Source organism: Megascapheus bottae, chromosome 5, assembly GCF_031878675.1.
Source record: "Megascapheus bottae isolate mThoBot1 chromosome 5, mThoBot2.hap1, whole genome shotgun sequence".
Taxonomy (NCBI): domain Eukaryota; kingdom Metazoa; phylum Chordata; class Mammalia; order Rodentia; family Geomyidae; genus Megascapheus; species Megascapheus bottae.
Window position 1 is genome coordinate 63,228,351 of NC_143513.1, and position 21,482 is coordinate 63,249,832.

At 36.6% G+C, this 21,482-nt stretch overlaps 1 protein-coding gene across 3 annotated transcripts in view; it reads right to left on the reverse strand.

Annotated features, from left to right (window-relative positions):
- Aass (aminoadipate-semialdehyde synthase) overlaps positions 1 to 21,482 on the reverse strand; it is a 54,510-nt gene that overhangs the window by 25,813 nt on the left and 7,215 nt on the right. For 2 of the 3 annotated variants that reach the window (XM_090333215.1, XM_090333213.1), the window contains exons 3-11: positions 20,255 to 20,431; positions 17,403 to 17,487; positions 15,724 to 15,791; positions 15,486 to 15,632; positions 13,849 to 13,927; positions 13,604 to 13,731; positions 11,305 to 11,453; positions 8,549 to 8,671; positions 6,915 to 7,026 (exon numbers count right to left, since the gene is read on the reverse strand). In XM_090333215.1, coding sequence (XP_090189341.1) covers positions 6,915 to 7,026; positions 8,549 to 8,671; positions 11,305 to 11,453; positions 13,604 to 13,731; positions 13,849 to 13,927; positions 15,486 to 15,632; positions 15,724 to 15,791; positions 17,403 to 17,487; positions 20,255 to 20,431 — 1,068 coding nt within the window. Of the gene's footprint in view, positions 1 to 6,914; positions 7,027 to 8,548; positions 8,672 to 11,304; positions 11,454 to 13,603; positions 13,732 to 13,848; positions 13,928 to 15,485; positions 15,633 to 15,723; positions 15,792 to 17,402; positions 17,488 to 20,254; positions 20,432 to 21,014; positions 21,080 to 21,482 lie in introns of those variants that run through there. The other variant, XM_090333214.1, reaches the window with a different exon arrangement.

Sequence of the window (21,482 nt, forward strand, 5' to 3'; positions counted from 1 at the left end):
CTAGAATTAACTCCAAATGGTTCAAAAACCTCGAAGTAAAAGCCAACACACTGAAAACTTTACAAGAAGGAATAGGAGATACACTAGGCTTCCTTGGCACAGGTCAAAACTTTCTTAATAAGAACCAAGAATCACAACAAATCAGAGAAAGTCTGGATAAGTGGGACTGCATTAAACTGCACAGCTTTTGTATGGCAAAGGACATAGCTAGCAAATTAACTAGAAAGCCTACAGAGTGGGAGAAGGTATTCACTAACCATACAACGGACAAAGGCCTCATATCTAAAATATATCAACAGCTAAAAAAATTGAATCATTCCAAAACTATTTCTCCAAAGATACAACCATCCCATTAAATGATGGGCCAAAGACTTAAAGAGAATCTTCTCTGAAGAAGAAATAAGAATGACGTATAGACACATGAAGAAATGCTCGACATCTCTGATCATAAACGAAACGCAAATCAAAACAACTCTAAGATTCCATTTCACTCCAGTTAGAATGGCCATCATCAATAAGTCTACTAACAACAGATGCTGGAGGGGATATGGCCAGGAGGGATTACTACTACATTGTTGGTGGGAGTACAAACTCGTTCAACCACTATGGAAAGCAGTATGGCAGTTCCTCAAAAGTGCTCCCCTATGACCCAGCAATTCCACTACTTGGCATTTACCCAATCATCCAGAAACAAGGACATACTAACTAAATCCACTAGTACAACAATGTTCATTGCAGCACTATTTACCATAGCAAAGATATGGAACCAACTCAGATGCCCCTCAGTTGATGAGTGGATCAGCAAGATATGGTATTTATACACAGTGGAATTCTATGCTTCTGTCAGAAAGAATGACATTGCCCCATTTGTAAGGAAATGGAAAGACTTTAAAAAAAATCATATTAAGTAAAGTAAGCCAATCTCAAAGGAACATAGGCTCAATGGTTTCCATTTGTCATAATCAGTAGAAACCTTGGTCTCCCCTAGCAGAGATTTATAATAGAACAAAACCTAGATACATGAGGCCATATAAGATGAAGCTAAATGAAAGGACCTCCAGGATATATAAACAAAAACTATATAATGAGTGATTGTTGTCCTTAGTGTACTATGTTATCTCTCATTTCTTTTTTTAATTTTTTATTGTGATTAATAGAAGGGTTACATTATATTCACCAGATAGAAGGTGCATAACTTCACAAATATTGATACTCTTTCTCATGCTATGGTCCCCATTTCCCTCCCACCCTCCCCCTGCTTATCTTGATTTCCCCCTTCCCTATCCAATTTCAAATACCCATTTAAGCACATATAAAATATATCAGGTAACAAGGAGAAATATTGTAACAATATGAGATAACCAAGGGATGGCAAAAGAGATGAGAGATAACATAGTACATTAAGAAAAACAGTCTTTCATTATGTGGCTTTTGTTTCCTTACCCTGGAAGTACTTACATTTAATGTCATACTATTTGGCCTAATGTCTCTAGATTTTGTTCTATTGTAAATCTCTGTTAGGAGAGCCCAAGGTTTCTAGTGATTATGACAAATGGTCTCTCATCTCTTTTGCTGTCTCATATTGTTACAGTATTTCACCTTGTTATCTGGTATATTGTATATATGCTTATTTGGTTTTTTGAAATTGGATAGGGAAGGGGGAAAAACAAGTTGAGGAGCAGTGGTGGAGGGAGAGAAATGGGGATCAAGACACGAGAAAGGGTATAAATGTGTGTGAAGTAATGTACCTTCTATCTGGTGAATATAATGTACCCCTTCTATTAATAACAATAGAAAATATATGGAAAAAGTTGTAAAATATGTATATATAGGTTTATTAAAGTACTGTTTCTCTTCAAAAAATAGGGGGAAGTGGTGTAGCCATGGAGATATCAAAAGTCATACAGTCTCTCCTCATTATCACACAAGACTGTGATACATTGACAACCGATGTTATAATCCTTATTAATATCCTACTATCTTTTCTCTAAAATACCCAATCTTGAACCTACTATCAGGCAGTAAGGAGCCTATCAGGCAAGTTTGTTATCTTGAGGGGAAGAGAAGTGCCAATGGAACTATGTTCCCTTTAGCTTAAATTACACCATTTGTGATATTTAAGAAAAAGTAGAAGACACCTAGCACATGCTAGCAGCAGAGAATTCATTTGCTGAAGTTTTTAAAAAATTGATTATGTTCATGTACATAAAAGATAAGCCATGTAAGCTTTCTATTACCACATATGGGCAAGTTTTGAGAGAGAATTTCAGGTATGTATGTGAAAAAAGGATCATTCAAAACTCCCGATTTTTATTCTGGATATTCAAAAGCAGATGGAAAAATCTTAAAAACATTAGTTCTTCAAAAGACTGAAGCCAGCTTTGAATTAGCTCTCTTCCTAAATAAATTGAGGTTATTTTCTTCTAATCTATCTCCTACCATCTCCATGTTTTCTCTGGAAGAAAATCATATTGCATCTAGAGCTTCAAACCATCTCGAAAACTACACAATGCAACATCAGGCATTCAGTAAAACACAGCTGGGTATGGTAAATGATCGATTACAACCCTGCCATGGGGACCATTGACAGATTCAAGAAGTATATTGGAAATTTAAACTATAATTAATAGTGTTTAATTAACAAATATTTGAGATAAATTCAATAGAAAATGGAAAACTTTCTTCTGTTAGTTCTGTAGCTTGATTTCATGGCCTGAGCACTGAGCTTCTTTTGCTCAAGGCTAGCATTCTGCCACTTGAGCAACAGAGCCACTTCTGGCTTTTTCTGTTTATGTGGAACTGAGGAATTGAACCCAGGGCTTTATCCAAGCTAGGCAAGCACGCTTACACTATGGCACATTCCCAGCCCTGGAAAACCTTTTAAGTGACCAAATAAAAAGTTCATGGGAAAATGTCCCAGCTAACAAAATGTTGGGCAGTGATGTGCTTCTGTCACCTCAGCTTTGCAGGAAGTATAAATGGGTAAAACTGTGGTTCAGGTTAGCCCAGAAATGAATGTAAGACATAGTATGAAAAATAATAATGAGCAAAAAGGGCTGGAAGCAAGTGGTAGAGCATCTGCTTAGTTAGCATATATACAATATGTATACATATATGTATGCACATATGGAGATTGGAATCATAATTTTTAAATGATTAAACTGACACATACAGGGCCTATACCTTAATATACATTTTTCTCAGTTATACATGAAAAGTTCTTCCAAAGATGACCACAAGTAAACCTCAACAAAATTCAAAGGGCTACAATAATACAGAATAATATATTTTTCATGACAAAACAATTAAGGTGCCAATAACTGTTAAAGCATATGTTGCCATTTGCCTGTAATTTTAGCTACATAGGAATCAGAGATCAGGAGGATGACAATTCCATGATAGTGGGACTCTATCTCAAACAATAAGCCAAGCAAGTGGACCATTTTCCAAGCCTGATCCTAGGCAAAATTGTGAGAATCTATCTGAAACACAAATAAAAGCACAAAGGGCTGAGTGTAACATTGGCTCAAATAACTGAGTGTAAGAATAGAAAGCCCTGAATTCAAACTGAAAAAAATCAATAATAAAGATAATCAAAAAATTCTCAAATGTTGAGGTGGGGGGAATACCAAAAATACAACTTATCACAAACTAATGGGAGAGGGTCTGGGAGCATGGCTTAGGGATAGAGTGTTTGCCTAGCATACACAAAGCCCTGGGTTCAATTCCTTGGTACCCCACACACACAGAAAAAGCTGGAAGTGGTCCTGTGGCTCAAGTGATAGAACTTTAACCTTGAAGAAGCCCAAGGACAGTGCTCAGGCCCTGCGTTCAGGCCCAAGGAACTGGCAAAAAAAAAAAACTAATGGGAGAAACTGAAGCTTAATTCAGACTAAAATGTATAGCTTTAAAATTTGTATATTATTTTGTGTGACTCTTGTTCTTAATGTACTATGTTATTTCTCATCTCTTTTGTTGTCCCTTGGTTATCTCATATTGTTACAGTATCTTACCTTGTTATCTGATATATTGTATATATGTTTATTTGAAATAGGGTAGGGAAGGGGGGAACAAGATGAGGTGAGGGGGTTGGGGAGGGAAATGGGGACAAAAACATGAGGTGCATTGCTACCCCTTCTAACTGCCAAATATAATGTAACCCTTCCATTAATTACAATAAAAATATATTTTTTAATTTTGTATATTATTAAAAGGAGTGGAAAGTAAGCATTCAAGAAGTTAAAAGAAGGTTGAACTAAATCTCCCCACAAAAGTAGCACAAGGATATAAAAGATATAGCCAGCCATGACGGTACATGACTAAATTGGTAGACTGGGAAGATTTCATTTCAAAACCAATAGGTACAAAATGTTAGTGAGGCCTGTCACCTCAACCAATTAGCCATAACCAACCAAGCCAAACCAAACAAAAACCTTCACATAATCCCCGATAGAAAATTATAATACAATAATTAAATAACAAACTGAATTACTCAGTTTGTGAAAACTATGACTCATTCTCAAAGGTAGAAGCGATCCTTCAATCTTATATGTGTCCATATGTTAGAAAGGTAAGATCCACAGATTTATTTTCTCTAGTCTAATTTACACACATTCAACCACACTCTGATAATGTTAATAGGAAAAATCCTGAAATAAACCATTCATGAGTTTTAAATCGCAAGATCCCTCTGAATAGCATAATGGAATTCTCCACTCTCCTTCTTTATCCCCTCAGAAAGAGATATCACGCTTTTGTCTTGTGTATCCACAGCATATATGCTATCCATTCTAACAACCATCCCAGTAACCAAGAAACACTGCTCAAGAAACTCTCACAGTGGCCCCATGCTTTGTTACCATATCACATGCCTACATCACTCACTTCCCTTCATCTCAGCACATGATCATTACATCATCTCATACCACCACGAGAACAAGGAGGCAGTACACGAACAATATGATATTCTCAGAAAGGAGAGGCCATGGTGACATGACTTGATGAAGTATATAATGTTATGGTTGTTCTGTTTCATGGAAAATTACTGTGAATCTCTTACTTGCTTGGCTTATAAATTAAACTTTACCATAAGTACACTTGTAAGGGAAAACAAACGCTTTACACACATGCATGTAAACACACCACACACACACTCTCTCTCTCTCTCTCATGGGTCAATAGTACCCATGATTATAGGCATTTACTGAGAAAATTAAATCTCACATAGATAAAGGGACTTAAGCACAAAGATTGAGAGGTTAGGAATTCTCAGCAGATAAAGATCCATAAAAACAAAAAGAGGGAGACAGAGAGGAAAAATTTTTTTAAAAAAAGTCATTTCTGGGATGGAAAATATAATATCTGGAATTAATATAGCAGAATGGAGGAATTGGAGACTTTCAGATTCAAAGAATCTATCACCAGTGGGTCTGGACTGCAAGCACTGCTAGAGAAAGAAAATTGAAGAGATCATAAATGACAAACCTTCTTTTCTCTAAGTATATACTCTTCAGACTTTACTTCTGCAGAATGTTAGAATTAGATACTATCACCATTATTTGTTACATAAATCCCATTTTACAGGAAGGGAGTTCCCCACTCACAGAATATGCCTGCATTGAAGCCCACAGTTTTATTGAACCCTCCCCTTTTTATTTCTGGTTCTGGAGCTTGAACTCAAGGTTAGTGCTATACCACATGAGCCACAGCTCCACTTCTGCCTTTTTTTTGAGTATTTATTGGAAATAAGAATCTCATAAATTTTCCTGTTGGGCTGGCTTTGAATTACAATCCTCAGACCTCAGCCTCCTAACTAGCCAGGACTAAAGGCGTGAGCATGACTCTGTTTATACAACCTCAACCTCCCAGCATCAACTTCAGACATGTTAACAACTTTTCAGCCTTAAGTTTTCTATGTTCAAGCATTTAAATCTGCAAGGTAAGAGCCCTTCTCATGAGCATTTAAAGTCATTTAACACCATCAGGAAGCACACTATGAGGATGCTATGCTAGCTGCCAACATGGTCTTCCTCCTTCTTCTGTATTCCCAGAGGAATGAAAGGATTGGGATTATCTGGGAGAAAATGACACTGCTTTGTCTCAGCTCCAAAAATGTGTATTAGGTGGTGTTTTTAATTCCTTCAGTCAAAAATATTTTGTTTTCTGTGGCTTTTTCCCAACTGATCTTTTATTTAAATAAAATAATCAAAGGCTGGTCACTGCTTCACTGATGATGGTCCCATTTTAGTGTGACAGTGACTGAGCGAAAACATGAGAGGAAGAATAAAGCTACTTTCAAAACTTTAGAATCTCTGCTGGAGGAGACAGCCATTCACAATAAAAATCAAGTGTGATGGTTAGGTACCCAAGAGAAACACTGAAGTAAGAAAGGGGTTTGTTGTTGTTGTTGTTATTGTTGTTTTCAGAAAAATAGAATTTTGATGACTGAGTATCTCAGTGCCAACCACTGATCACAGAAAATTTAAAAAAACATGATCTCAAGCACCCTGTTTCTTAAAACATTAGAACCAAATATAGAGTAACTTTCTATATTTCTCAAATCTGTTAATTATCTGTTAATTCGTATCAGATGATCCAATATGCATTTATCTAGACAGGCAAAAAAGTAATAATAAATCAATATGTATTTCATATATCATGATTATTCCTAATTAAACACATACAATAAGACAAAATGTACTGAAGCATAATGTCAGTGCTATATTCTCAGAAGACGAGTAAATAAAATATGTACAATAATAATTCACCTGTAGCAATTCAAGGACTTTGTGGGAAGGGCTAGAATTTCATTTTACAACAGATTTCTTAGGTATAAAAGACCAGAACATTCACAAGCTCACTCCATAACTTCAGTGAGACCACAAAATTGTTGTTGCACCTACAAGTCTTCTTACCATTTCTTCAACATAAGGGTAAAGCATGTCTCCAAAGTATTCTGTAGCTTCAATCGGAAGCTGTGCTGGCAGATTGTCAATGGAACACATCAAAATCCCAGAGCCTTCAACACTAGGAGAAGCACATTACGAGGTCATTGGTATGTTCTAGTTTTTCCAGATTTAACCTCCATTCTATTTGCTTCACTAACCATTTATGGTCTTAGTCAAAGGTACATAAGACTGTAAGACTTTCCTCATGAACCATTTTCTACTCTTCAGAAAAATCCATCTCCCATTTAAATAAAGCATATATATATTTAAGCATTTACATTTCTTTTTTTTCTCTTTTTTATTTTCTTTATTGTTGGGATAATGTATAGAGGGGCTACAGTTACAAGCATTTAAAGTTCTATGTGGTTTGTCTAACAACATTTTTTGGAGAGAGACTCGATAAATGGGACTACCTAAAAATAAAAAGGTTTTGCACAGATAAAAGCATAGAGTAGAGAGACAGCCAACCAACTGGGAAAACATATTTACCAACAATATATCAGACAAGTGCTTAATATCCAGTATCTACAGGGAACTCAAGAAAAACTAATCCCCCCCCCCAACCCAACAAACCACTCACTAAAGGGGCAAGGGAACTAAAGAGAGACTTCTCAAAAGAAGAGATTAAAATGGCAGAAAAGCATATGAGAAAATGCTCATCATCCATGGTCATAAAAGAAATGCAAATAAAAACAACCCTAAGGTACTCTAACAAGAATGGCCAAGATTTTGAACTCTGACAATGACAGATGCTGGTGGGGTTGTCGAGAAAAAGGAACCCTACTATACTGCTGGTGGGATTGTTCAGCCACTCTGAAAAGCAGTGTGGAGGTTTCTTAAAGAACGGAAAATTGACCTTCCATACAATCCTGCCATACTACTCCTGGGCATCTATCCTGAACATCATAACCCAAGATATGATAAGGACATCTGCTCAGCTGTGTTCATCTCTGCACTATTCACAATAGCCAGGCAATGGAAACAATCTAGATGCCCTACTGCAGATGAATGGATACAAAAAATGTAGTATATAAATACGATGGAATTCTACATAGCCAACAGACAAGATAAAATAATGGCATTTGCAGGGAAGTGGATGAATCTACAGCAAATCATGTTGAGTGAGACAAGTCAAGACCAAAGGCGCATGGTACCATTAATATGTGGCTATTAGATCCACACAATACCAGAGCAAGGGCTCAATATTAGCATACCCAATGCTGTGGACATGGTATTGGAAATATAAACACAACTACATAGACATAAAAAATCTATGACTCTAAAAACATGTTTATTGCATAGATTAATATGTATCTATGACATACAAACCTTCAGCCTAATTTTAATTATGTTCTAAAATCTAAGTGCCAGTGATTATATATAGAGATTCCCTTCTTGAATATTTGTTTGTTAAATATGTCATTTGAAATATGATGTAAAAATCAATGTTAATAAATTTCTTAATAAGAAAAAATATATTTAAGTACTTTCAGATTTTTATAGTTTTATGAAGTGTTAAGTACTTGAGACTCATATACAAAGCAAGTACATGATAAGTTTCTAGTTGTGCATTAGTATCATAACAGCTTTAATAGACTCACCTGTCATGAATAATATGCTGGTCTGCATCATACATGCAAAAAGGGTGCTCTATTGTAGTGCATTCCGTCATGAAATCTATAGACCCGCCTGTGTCCGCTGAGATGTCACATATTGCCACAAGTCTAAAAATGACATCAATACTTAAATGAGAATTCCAAAGCATTCAACAAGATTACCATTGACTAAATATGAAAGATACTTGGAACAATTTTCATTGTTGGATGCCAAGTATTTCCCAAGCTCCTGAGCTCTTTTTCCTACAGTTAATCTTCAAGAGTTCTTCTTGGATACAGAGAATCTCCCCAGTACTAGTTTTATTCTCCATTAGAAAAAAAGAAGAAGAAAGAATGGGAGAGGAAGTGAAGACAAGAATTAGAAGCCAATGGGAAAATTGTTTCCCTAAAGAAATAATCAACAATAACATGGGTTAAGTTAACCTAGTGAACCATCTGTAAATAACTCACAGAGGTCCAACTGCTCTACTTCTCCATGCTTAGTACAGTCAGCACTCAACATTGTGGATTCCAGGCCTGAAGATTCAACTGAGACTCAAAACATTGTATCTGTATAAATGTATACTCATTTCTGGTCTTTGTCAATATTCCCTAAACAAGAAAGACAGCATTAGATCTATGCTGTTTTCATTTCATTATGTATAATAGCACATAAACCAGAGATGATTTATAGTCATGTAGAGGAGGTACCTGGGTTCTATGCAAATACTACATTGTTTTGTGTAAGGGATTGGGTTCAATTATTGGCATCTACATGGGTCCCAGATAAAATCCCCCCATGAACTTAAAGGGATGATGACTATGATTTTATAAGTCATGCATGCAAATGTCTAGAATTATAAGGAAAAAAATCTCAGTCTAGCATTTAAAAGCTTTCAGACATTGGCTGTGATTTTCCTGTCCAATCTGCAAATACCAAAGGCCTAAACAACTGTATATTAGACCTAGAGTGTCCTATTTTGTCAGTCACATTGTAGTTGGATAACTCCATATATATCAAGCACCCATTCTATCACTTGAACTATTGTTCTCCTTGGGAATTATTATTTCTTTCTAAGAGTTTCCTCAGTATCAGCCACTAGGATGGTACTCTGGGGACAATCACCTATGACTATTAATGTGACTTCAGAGTTGTGGCTTTTTGTTTGTTTCTTTCTTTCTTTCTTTGCGATTTTTAAAAATTTTATTGTCAGAGTGAGGTATAGAAGAGTTACAGTTACATTCATCAGGTAATGGGCTCATTACTTCTTGAACATTGCTATCTCTTCGCATGCTTTTCTCCCACCTTCCCTTCCCTCCCCTCCCCCCATTCATCTTGTTTTTCCCTTCCCTTCCCTATTTGAAATAAACAAAAAAGCATATAAATAATGTAACATGTATCAAACTCAGATAGCGTAACATGAAATTAACCATTATTTACCATAGCTAAGGTATGGAAGCGACTCAGATGTCCCTCAGTAGATGATTGGATCAAGATGATGTGGTATTTATATACAATGGAATTCTATGCTGTCATCAGAAAGAATGACATTGCCACATTTGTATGGAATTGGAGAGACTTGGAAACAATCATATTAAGTGAAGTAAGCCAGACCCAAAGAAACATAGGCTCCATGGTTTCCCTCCATTTGTAACAATTCGTATTGTATATCTAGGATTCTCCTAGCAGAAGATGGCAACAGCTCAAAAGCTATATACATATGGCCATATAATAAGTGAAATGAACCCAGGATATGGAGGCCAGAGGGATATTTTTGTGATTGTTCTAAATGTACTATGTGAAATTATTTCTTTTCTCTTTTGTTTGTTTGTTTCAAACAAGACTCTCTGGAGAAAATTAAAATGAATCCGTCAAAAGCCCTAAGTCATTCTTTTCCTAAAGTGAAGTTTGCTTATAATGATACTAAATTTCTCCTGCTCAAAGGCATTCCCATTTCACCATTGTTGTACCTGAAATGATTGAAGCAGCATGACTTCAAAGGAGCATTTTCAGGAAGGGGCAACCTTTATATATCATGATAAGTCTTTCCTTAATGAATATATATGAGCTTCACTAATAAAATCTCCTTGCTTTCTTTTCTCAAATACTACTATGAAATTATCATCTATTTAGCATAATATATAATAGATAATTATATCATAATATATAATCCTTACAGTAATAGTTAATAGTTTTCCCACTTTCTTTCAGGCTCCTGTACTTTTCTTCCTCCTATCTTCCTATTGGCTTAGGCCTGATGAGAACTATATACCTGACAGAACTAGCATCTATTAGATTAGACACACACGATATGCCACAAATATTAATTATACATTCTTTTACTCATTCAACATTTTACAGTTATTTCACCATATATTCTACATCAAACAAGATATCTGGAACATACAGCTGAGATAAATAGAATTTCAATTTTTAAAGAGTTTAAATTCTGTTAAAGAGAAAAATCATGAACACAGGAAAACAAGGCATCATGAGATGACAAGACAACTGAGTAATAGACCACATAAAAAATGGGAAGGTGAAGCAGGATAAGAATTCTCTGAGGATTTTGCTTTGAAGCTCTATGTGGGGTCATAGAAGTCAGTAGAGACTTTCAGCCAGAAAGGAGTAATTGCCAAATGCCACCATGAGGTCCAAATAGTCACTAATAGTCAAATTCTCAGACGATGGAATTATATTCTGTGACTGTCTAACAATATTGCTGGTAAAACCTGTTCATTTGTGTGCAGGAAGACCTTACCTGTGTGGCAATGCAGGGCAGCCCTCAACAGGAACCACTGAAGACTTGACTGGAGCCAGTAGACTTTGAGCATCATGGCGGGTTAGTAAGCGAGGTGTATTTTGCTCCCAATAAATGCCATTGATTAAACAAGTTGTATAGGGTGCAATCTGGAAAACAAGTTGAAAAGAGAGTTGGTTCAGGTTCATAACAAATGTTGCTTCTCATGAGTGTATTTTTTGGCCAGCTCTGGGGCTTGAACTCAGGGCCTGAGCAGTCCCTGGGCTTTCCTCAAAGCTAGTGCTCTACCACTTGAGCCTTAGCACCACTTCCAGCTTTTTTTCTATGTATGTGCTACCAAGGAATCGAACCCAGGTCTTTGTGCCTGCTGGGCAAGCACTCTACCACTAGGCCAAATTCCCGGACACTCATGAGCATTTTTATTGTCCAGGTCAATGGCATCTATCGAAGCAAATGAAAACAAAACAACACAAAACAAAAATATAGCCTTCTCTGTAGATCAGTGTACAGGCGCCTCATGATAGAGGAAAGTGCAGGCATAATAAATGTCTTAAATTTTGACGCATTACATATTGCATAGCAAAATGAAAGAAAGAAAAATCATGGAATCATGTGACCGAGAACCCTATTTCCATCTCAAATAGAAATAGAGTATGTTCTAAATCACATTCTCAGATTCTCAGATTCTTTGGGCTCTGTTTTCTTTATCTGCTTGATAGAAATAATGTATGCCCCCAGTCCTCAAAAGAATGCTGTGAAAACTAATGACAAAGTTTGTAAGCTCTATGGAGAAATGTGCTAGCTTAGAAATTTTAGAGTACCTTCCACATATATGCACAAAAGAAGGAATGAAAATTTACTAGATTCAAAATTTGTCATACTTTTGGTTCTATAATCATCTCAATCATTGCCAAGATGAAGGTCAGAGTTCTTCTCTGTAACATGCCATATGCGCCAAAAGAGCTGAACTTCACATCAAAAGCTGAAAGTGCTATTTTTCAAATATATTTAAAAATTATTTACAGCATTCCTTTTCATAATGAACATATTCATTTGGTTGTGTTTAATTTCTAGTTTGTTGGCTTATTTTAAGAAACGTTACTGCATGACTACTGACTATAAAATATTCATGTAAATTGCATTTTTTTTCTAATACAGGGCCATTGTGTCCCCATCAAACAGACTTGAAGTCCCTTTTCTGAACAATTGACATAGCTCTGTGCTAAAACAATCACACTATTTTAACCTTGCTTTTTAGTCAGTCACATAGATCTCAAGATGGCTGGCTACTACTATTTAGATATTGCATGTGCCTCACAGTTGTATCTGTTAGAGGCTTGGTTTCCAGCCCATGATATTATTTGGAGGAGGTGAAGTTTGGCAAGAGGACTTTAAGTGACTAGAGCCCCTTATTTCTTCTGCTTTCTCTTTCCACTACAAATTAAGACGTTAGCTCTTACAGCCCTCACTGATATCCAAACAAATGAAAGTGACCCATGTTCAACTTCAGCCTCCAAAAACTGTGTGTTAAATAAATCATTTCTCTTTGTAATGTAATTTTGTTCAGATTATTTTGTTGTCAGAATGCAAAGCTAGTACACTACTGGAAATGGATATTGTCACTACTAAAGTCTGAACATGTCTAAGCAGCTTTAGAATAGGTTCATGGATTAAGACTGGAAGAGTTTGGAGGCATGGTCTAGAGAATGTTAAGATCAAACCTCATGGACATTTTCTGTGCCAACAGTGCTAACTAGTCCAGGACAATGCAGAAAGAAGCAACCCAAAGGAAATACAGCCTAGTATAGCTATGAGGGTCATACAGATTTGAAGCAAAAACAGAAAAAGTGACAAAATGGCACACCCATATAAGTCATCAAAACCATTAAGCAGGGGCTCGTGCCTAAAACCCTAGCTAATCCAGGAGGCTGAGATCTGAGAATGGCAATTTGATGCTGTCCCAAGGCAGGAAAGTCTGTGAGACTCTAATCCATTAATTGTGCTCTAAATCAACAAGTAGATGTGTAACTCAACTGGCAGAGCATCAGTCTTGCAAAGAAAAAAATCTAAAGGACAGTCCCCAGACCCTTAGTTCAAACCCCAGTATAAGCTAAAAATTTTAAACTTAAGGGGGAAGAAAAAAGAGGCAAGGCCTCTCCAACTACCAGTAAAAAGTAACAATACCAAGAAACCCAAAGGATTCTCAACAAGTCAACATGAAGAACTGAAAATAGTATATTCATAATTTATCTCCTCTGCATTTTAAGCAACCAAGCACCAAGCTGAATAAGATACTCACGTCGGTATTAAAACGACTTATGTAGCGCTCCGGATGTTTGTCATACTCTACAGGATCAAACACACCATCTGTTTTCCTGACAAGATGATGATGTCGGCTTAACACAGTCCCATATACTTTTCTGAGGTCTTGCAGAGAAAGGAGAAGCAAGTAGGAAGTGACAAATGAGAACAATTTATGGTGATAAAATATTAAAACAGGAGGCCAAGATTAGTAAGAAGTGTGGTTTTTCTCCCACCCCTTACCTCCAGTTTGGGAAACTTCTTTTAATTCGTGGGGCTCCACATATTCACAGGGTAGCTCATTGAAGATTTCTTGGGCTCCCTGTAAATGCAGGAGTAAAACACCAAAAACCAATGAGAAATAAGACAACATGGCTTTCTGCACAGATTCCAAGTCTGCTGGAATCATACTGTTCTTCTTGCCCTGTCCTATAAGTAGGGCTATATAAACACAGAACTACAGATTATCCTCTTACTCATAACCTGCAAGCAAACTCTGATTCCAGTTCCAAAATGTGCACAGAAAGAAGCAGTCATATTTTTACATTTTTTATTTAAGCTACTGAGAACAGAAACAAGAGTGTTTAGAAATATGGGTACTATACAAGTAATGCTTATTTCTTGGTCCATTCCAGAAATTTCCAAAACTGTGGAGAGAAGGAAGAAAGGAAAGAAGAAAAGAGCAAAAGAGTTGGTCGGAAGAAAAGAGCAATTATTGTTACAGTATTTTACCTTGTCTGGTTTTTTTTGGTTATTTGAAACAGGATAGGGAAGGGGGGAAAACAAGGGTTGGGGGGAGGGAAATGGGGACCAAGATATGAGAAAGGGTATCAATGTTTGTGAGGTAATGCACCTTCTATCTGGTGAATATAATGTAACCCTTCTATTAATTACAATAAAAAATATGAAAAAAAGAAAAAGAAAAGAGCAAGGGAGGATAAACATTCCAAGTCTGATTCATTGGAAATCAACTAAAAGCAATCAAAATATTTGGACCATTACTGTTCTTTTGTATAAGAAATAATACATTGAAGCCAGCTGGGGGCTCAACCTGTAATACTAGCTTCTCAGGAGGCTGAGATCTGAGGATCAAGATTCAAAGCCAGCCCAGGCACTAAAGGACCTGAGACTCTTATCTCCAATTAACCTAGAAAACCGGAAGTGGGGCTTGGCTTAAGGATAGGGTGATAGCCTTGAGCTGAAGAGTTCAGGGACAACACCCAGGCCCAAGGGTAAGACTGTAGCTATGAGCTGAAGAGCACAGGGACAGAGTCCAGGCCGAGTTCAAGCTCTATGACCCAAAAAATAAATAAATAAATAAATATAATAATAATACATAGTGGGCTGGGAGTTTGGCCTAGTGGTAGAGTGCTTGCTTAGCATGCAGAAAACCCAGGACTGGTTCCTAGGTACCACATACATAGAAAAACCCAGTAGTGGTGCTGTGGCTCAAGTAGTAGAGCTCTGGCCTTGAGAAGGACCAAGGACAGTGCTCAGGCCCGAGTTCAGACCCCAGGACTGGCCAAAAAAAAAAAGAGGAAGAAAGGAAGGAAGGAAGGAAGGGAGGGAGGGAGGGAGGGAGGGAGGGAGGGAGAGAGAGAGAGAGAGAGAGAGAGAGAGAGAGAGAGAGAGAGAGAGAGAGAGAGAGAGAGAAAGAGAGAAAGAAAGAAAGAAAGAAAGAAAGAAAGAAAGAAAGAAAGAAAGAAGAAAGGAAGGAAGGAAGGAAGGAAGGAAGGAAGGAAGGAAGGAAAAAGAATAATACATAGATAAGTAAAGAAACAAAAATAGAATTCCCATTCATTTTATTTGAAATATCCACACAATGCCCACATCTCCAGAATTTCAGATTGCTTTACAGAAAGAAAAGAGATGAAACTTGCCTTTGATACGTTACCAGTCCCTGTGAACACGAACGTTAAGGGCCCTATTGACTTTGGCATTAGACCTAGAGATATTTCATAACCAGCATCTCGGACAGCTTGAACTGCCTGACTGCTATTCCTGTAGTTATGGGCCATACCAAGATGCTGAAAGAAGTACACACAATTCAAGTTAGTCTACTGGTAGAGATATGTGGTATGGGTTTTCAAAAAAGTAGATAAAAGAAATTTCTCTCACCATGAAAGGTGTATGATGTCCCAAAGCAAGAAGCCTTAAACCCATTCCATGTAAAATATTGATCATTCCTATTGTAGAATCAAACCAACCAAAAGAGCATTAACTGAATAAAATAGAACATCAATGTACTTTTGACCCTGTTAAAATGATATGTCTGTCTTTTGTTAATCTCCCCACCTTAAAATACTTATTTGCAAAAATATAAAGTATATCATTTATTTATATAAATGTATATATTCAGTTCTATATAAGTATTATTTATATGGCATCACTGGAGATCAACCTTGAGCAATATCTCCAGTTCTTTTGCTTTTAGTTTGTTTTTCAGATAAAGTCATTGGACCATGATCCTTGTATGTCTTGTTTTGAGTAGGTATGGGCGACCATGCCTAATTTTAAAGTGTATTTCTTAATAACAATGACCAAATACTAACACATATGTCACCACAAGCATTATTCAGGTCAGAATTTCTGATCACAGACAACTACTAAAATTTCTGTCTGAATAGATTAGGTTTTTCTATGGTTGCATATAAATGAATGTATCCTTATGCTCTTTAGTTGGTTTTCCTTTCACCTTGCATTTTTTGATATTTATATCAATGCTTTATTTCTTTTCATTGTTGAAGAGTTTTCATATTATTGTAATACATTTATATTTTCCAGATAAAACACTTCTCCAAGTGAATCATCCTAAAGGACCTGGAAATCTCTTATTGTACAATAAGAGATTCTGCCTATCACTTCTTCCTTATTAAGGAATTTACCTTTCTGTGAAGTTAATAGGATGGATTTGTGTGTTAGATGAGAAAAGATACAAATTGGAGGTTAAAATAAGAACAAAACAAGTTGGTTTTAATTTTTTTTATTTTAAGTTTGTAATAGGGCATGATAATAGTCTAGCATTTGTAGGATTTTCAGAAATTATTCCTTTCTAAAATACTTTAAACTTTTTCCAGATTTTTGGATAAAAATATTTTGGAAGGGAAGGTTTTTCATGAATAGTGGCCTAGCACTCCAAATAATCTAAATAAGGTACAATGGATCATATTTTATGAGAGAAACCATGAGTCTGATCTCATGGAAGTGAAGGCAGGCTTGTCAAGAGGAAATGACAATGCCACAAATCACAGCGAGGAATCTTCTATTTAAATAAAAAGGTCAAACAAACAACGTTCAAGTCATGAACTTTCATCCTATATCTTCAAGGAATCTACACTGAAGCTAAGTCATCACATGTTCTGGCATTTCCAAATAAAGAAGGCTCAAAGTACTAGCTGAGACAAAAATCAAGCCAGAAGTTTTTCTCCAGATTACAGATCTTGTCCTTCCCAGAAGGATCTCCTATTTGTTCCTGCTTCATCTCCTTTTGGCTTTTTACCTATTTACAACTTCCCTATCTCTCATCGCACAGCTTTTAGCTCCTTTTAGCTTTCAAAGAAAACCATCTGAAAAGCCAGAGCCTGTTCATCAATGTTATCCTTCTCTTTGCTTTTTCTTTTCCATGTATATAACAAAATATTTTAACCATATATCTTCTTCCTCTATTTTTCTGATGTTAATCAACCTTCAGCACACTCTGACTTCTATTGTACAAGTACAGAAAAGAGAAAACATAGTTACACCTCTTGAAAACTTAAGGAGAATAGCATAAAATCCCTGGCACTCTTAGTTCTTACCTGCCACACCTGCCCACTGTCCAAATGCCACTACCCGGACTCCTCTATGATCTACCATTTTCTCATAATCAATAAGCCGGATTTTCTGAGGGGGGAAGAAGGAAAAATTAATGTCTCAACATGATACACTGAGCTCAATTTTTATGAACAAAACACAAATATCAAAAAGTAAATGGTATATTGGGACTTGCTAACAAGTTCTCATCAGATGTAACATGAAGTGCATGGCCAACCAGGTATAGATTTGTATTGAGAGTTGATAGAATGGTGCTAGAATGTGCTAATACCCACTGATGGTAAACAGTCAGATAATCATAGCAGAATTTCCTCTCCTTTTTTGGTTAACATATACAACCTGTTCAGCATCATCTACAAATGTCTCTGTGGGCCCACTTATCCTCACCACCTCTGTCTGATCCCAAAGCAAACAGATTTTCCATATCTTCCTTAACCTCAGGACTGCACTTCTTGACTATCACCTCTCTCCTGCACCATTCCTGTTTACAGGGGTTTCAATCATTCTAATATTCCCAAGTCTATTCTACATGAAAATAGTAACACTTTTCTTCAGGTTATGCATTGTTCTCATTTCCCCTCCTTTCCAAGCCTCATCTTTCCCATCATTTTATAGGCATGCTTCACATAATTAAGCTGTTCATGCCACCTACATTTATTTTCCTTACCTTTGCTAAAATCATGTTCTTTTTCCTCAGAAAGCTTACCTTTATTTTTGGAGAAACCCTACATATGTATGCTTAAGTTATTGATACATTGAAATTATAAAATGTGTCTTCTACACTCACTTTATTTCCTCGAAGATCCTACTATTTGAAGTCTGGGCACAAGAATACATGAGTAACATGTACGAGGTCCCAGGTACTATCCCTGTCACTGAAAAACAGAATCATGATTTTTTTTCATCTATGCTTATACACTTAAGAACAATTCTAACACAGAGTAATTGGTTACAAATTGCTGCCAAAAAGCAGCCCTGCTGGGTCTGTTTTCATTAATTTTCTTGTAATGAGCAAAATTCATATAATAAGAAGATCTCTAAAGTACTTTTTAACAAGTTGATTGACCTAAGGTGAAGTATTCTCCTTGTAATATGATTTTCATTAATTACTTTTGAATCTCTCCTTCAGAAACATTGTAAATTGCCTACTGCCCCGGTCTAGTGGATTTGAAATTAATAAGACAGGATTCAATTCTCCCATAGAAAGTATGATTTTTTCATAGTTTGTGAACTCTTCTATGCACTCCTCCATTCTCAGACCCAGGTGTGTTTCCAGTGCGGTCACATCTTAGTCCAGGATGTGGATTGCAGATAACTTTCCTTGTTCAATAATCTCCTACACTCATCCAGTCTCATGACTGTCAAAATGATCTGCTCTCTTACAGAGACCAAAAAGATTTGACAGAAGCTGCCTTCTGGAGCTGCAGATTCATATCCAAGCAGCCCACTTGACTTTTCCCCTCCCTGACATTAAACCTCAGCCTGCTCTTCTCACAGGCACACCATCTCATAGTCTCTGGCAGCCTCTTCCAGTTACTCAGGCTCCGCACCTTAGTGCCTTCAAGTCATCAGTGACCACTGTCTGATTCACATGTAGACATTCAGGGTTGTCCATTTGTCTCCGGTGCTACTTCCACCACACATGTATAGGATACCTGACTTGTGGCCTCTAGTCTAGAATATGTTGGTTGTTTTCTGATTCATTTTTCTTCCCTCCTCCACCTTCCAACTATATCCATCCACAAGGTTGCTTTTGTATAGAATTGGTTCTAACTGACCACTCACAAAGCCCCTTGGGCCTTTGCATCACTATTCTCTCTGCCTGGAAGGCTCTTGGTAGACAGGTGGGTCTCAATCTCTGTCAAAATTTTTGTCCAAATGCCACTTTGCCATGAATCCTCCCTGTCTTATCCTATCTATCTCTTCTAAGTTTCACCTCCCTGAGTGGCTCTTACTCCTTTCTCCATTGCCCCAACTGCCAGGTGACATACAAAATGTCTTTTCCACTAGAATGTTAATTCTGTGAAGACAAGGATAGTTCCCATTTCTTTCTTTCTCTTTTTCATTGTAGGCTGTCAGCAGTTGTTTGAGAACATTCTGTATCTTGTGTTGCTGTTAGCAATTGCATAGAATCTCTATCTCACAAAAATATACTGTTCCTAATGAATATCATTTTAAAAGTCAGTTCTGGCAGTACAGACCTGTGCAACCTCAGTCATCTAAATTCATCTGAAAGGTATAGTGGTGGATGACAGATCCCTGGGATCACAGATCACTTATTACAGATAGAAGTTATCCTCTGCTCTAAAAATCTACTTGGTAGTATCTGGCAAGTGTTAGAGGGAAAAGCCATCCCAGACTATAAAAGGATGAATCATAATATAGTCACTGGTCGCCTATATTATACAGTTGGAAGCCAACCCAGGCAAGACTTCCCATGAAATTCTTATCTCCTACTAACTACAACACCAAAAAGCCAGAAATGGAGCTGTGGCTCAAGTGGTAGAGTACTAATATTGAGCAAAAAAAGCTCAAGGACAGTGCCCAGGCCTAGAGCTCAAGTCCCAGGACACACACACACACACACACACACACACACACACACACACACACACACACACAGATGAACTATATCTGGGTTTATTAGAAACTCCAAACCTGCAGAGAAGGATGAGAGCCCTTTAGGTTCTTCCACTGACATCCCCTCTCCTAGGAACTAAGCAATGAGCATTATAACATGTTTAGCTACAGGATAAGTAAGAGATAAAACTCTACTCTGGAGTTATTAAGTAATATAAGCATATTTTAATAGTTACTAATGTTGTTTGTTAATTACCTGTTTTAGAACCTCATCCAATAAGCTCATATTGGCCTCCTGTGCTTTTATTGTGTGGGAAAAGAACGCATATGTTTTCTTGGACATCAGTTTCTCCTCTGGAGGTCTTTTAACTCCTAAAATCAAACAAGCTTCAGATATATCCTCTTGAAGAATGCCTCCAGCTTTGACATATTCCTGGGAATGCAATTTTGGTTAGAATTATTTCCCTGACTTATGTATTCATAGCTATTCTAATTTAAAAAGTAGTAAACAATACCACAAATCTTTTGAAGGAACTAAACTTGCATAGATTAGAACAAATAACAGAAAGCTCTGTTTAATATTTATATCTCTAGCTGAAGATAAATCTATTAAATTTGACTTGCATAGCAAAAATTCACAAAATTTAGTACCTACTCATATTTGAGAACAAATTATATTTTAATCACAAAATTTGTGGTTTCATTATACTTAGGGAATCTATATTTCATATTAACAGTACACTGAAACATTAAATTTCAATTAGTATTTTTAATGGAGAGGATAGACTTCCAAGTCTGCTTTTACTTTATTTTGAGGGTTGATCAATTAGCACATATTACTGTTCTAATCTATGCAGTGGAATGGGTGATAAAACACAAAGAAAGACAGAAAAGTCCCTCCATTTAAGGAGCATATATAGAAAGACACCACAGCACAACAGATAAAAGTTCAAAGGCATATTATAATCATGAGAATCTGTATGATATGTTAGTCTAACAGATATTGAGTTACTTACCAGGTAGGACAGTAAAAGAAGTACAGAAATTGATTTCTAAAGGCGAGATGGGATGCGAAGATATAGAGATGGAAACTGTAAGGTAGCAGGAAGCATATCACGCATGTGAAGGAAGGAAAGTAGTGAGATATTTCAGTGTATGGATAAATCAAATTAGAAAAATAGGCTGAATAGCATTGTGGATAATATGGTTCTGTTGGCAAATGAATCTCAATAATAATAGTTGATACTTGATCATAAATTACTTTTAGTAAGCTCTTTGATAAATTAAATCATTTGATTCTTGCAAAAACATCAATAAGGTAGATACAATTTTGTGAATGAAAAACCTGAAGTTAATGTCTTTAACTAAAAGAGCACATGAAAGAAATATATGGTTATAGAAGTTTTTAAATCAAAGAGTGGCATAGCCAACCAGGCTCTCTAGTTCTCTCCTATAATCCTAGCTACTCAGGAGGCTGAGATCTG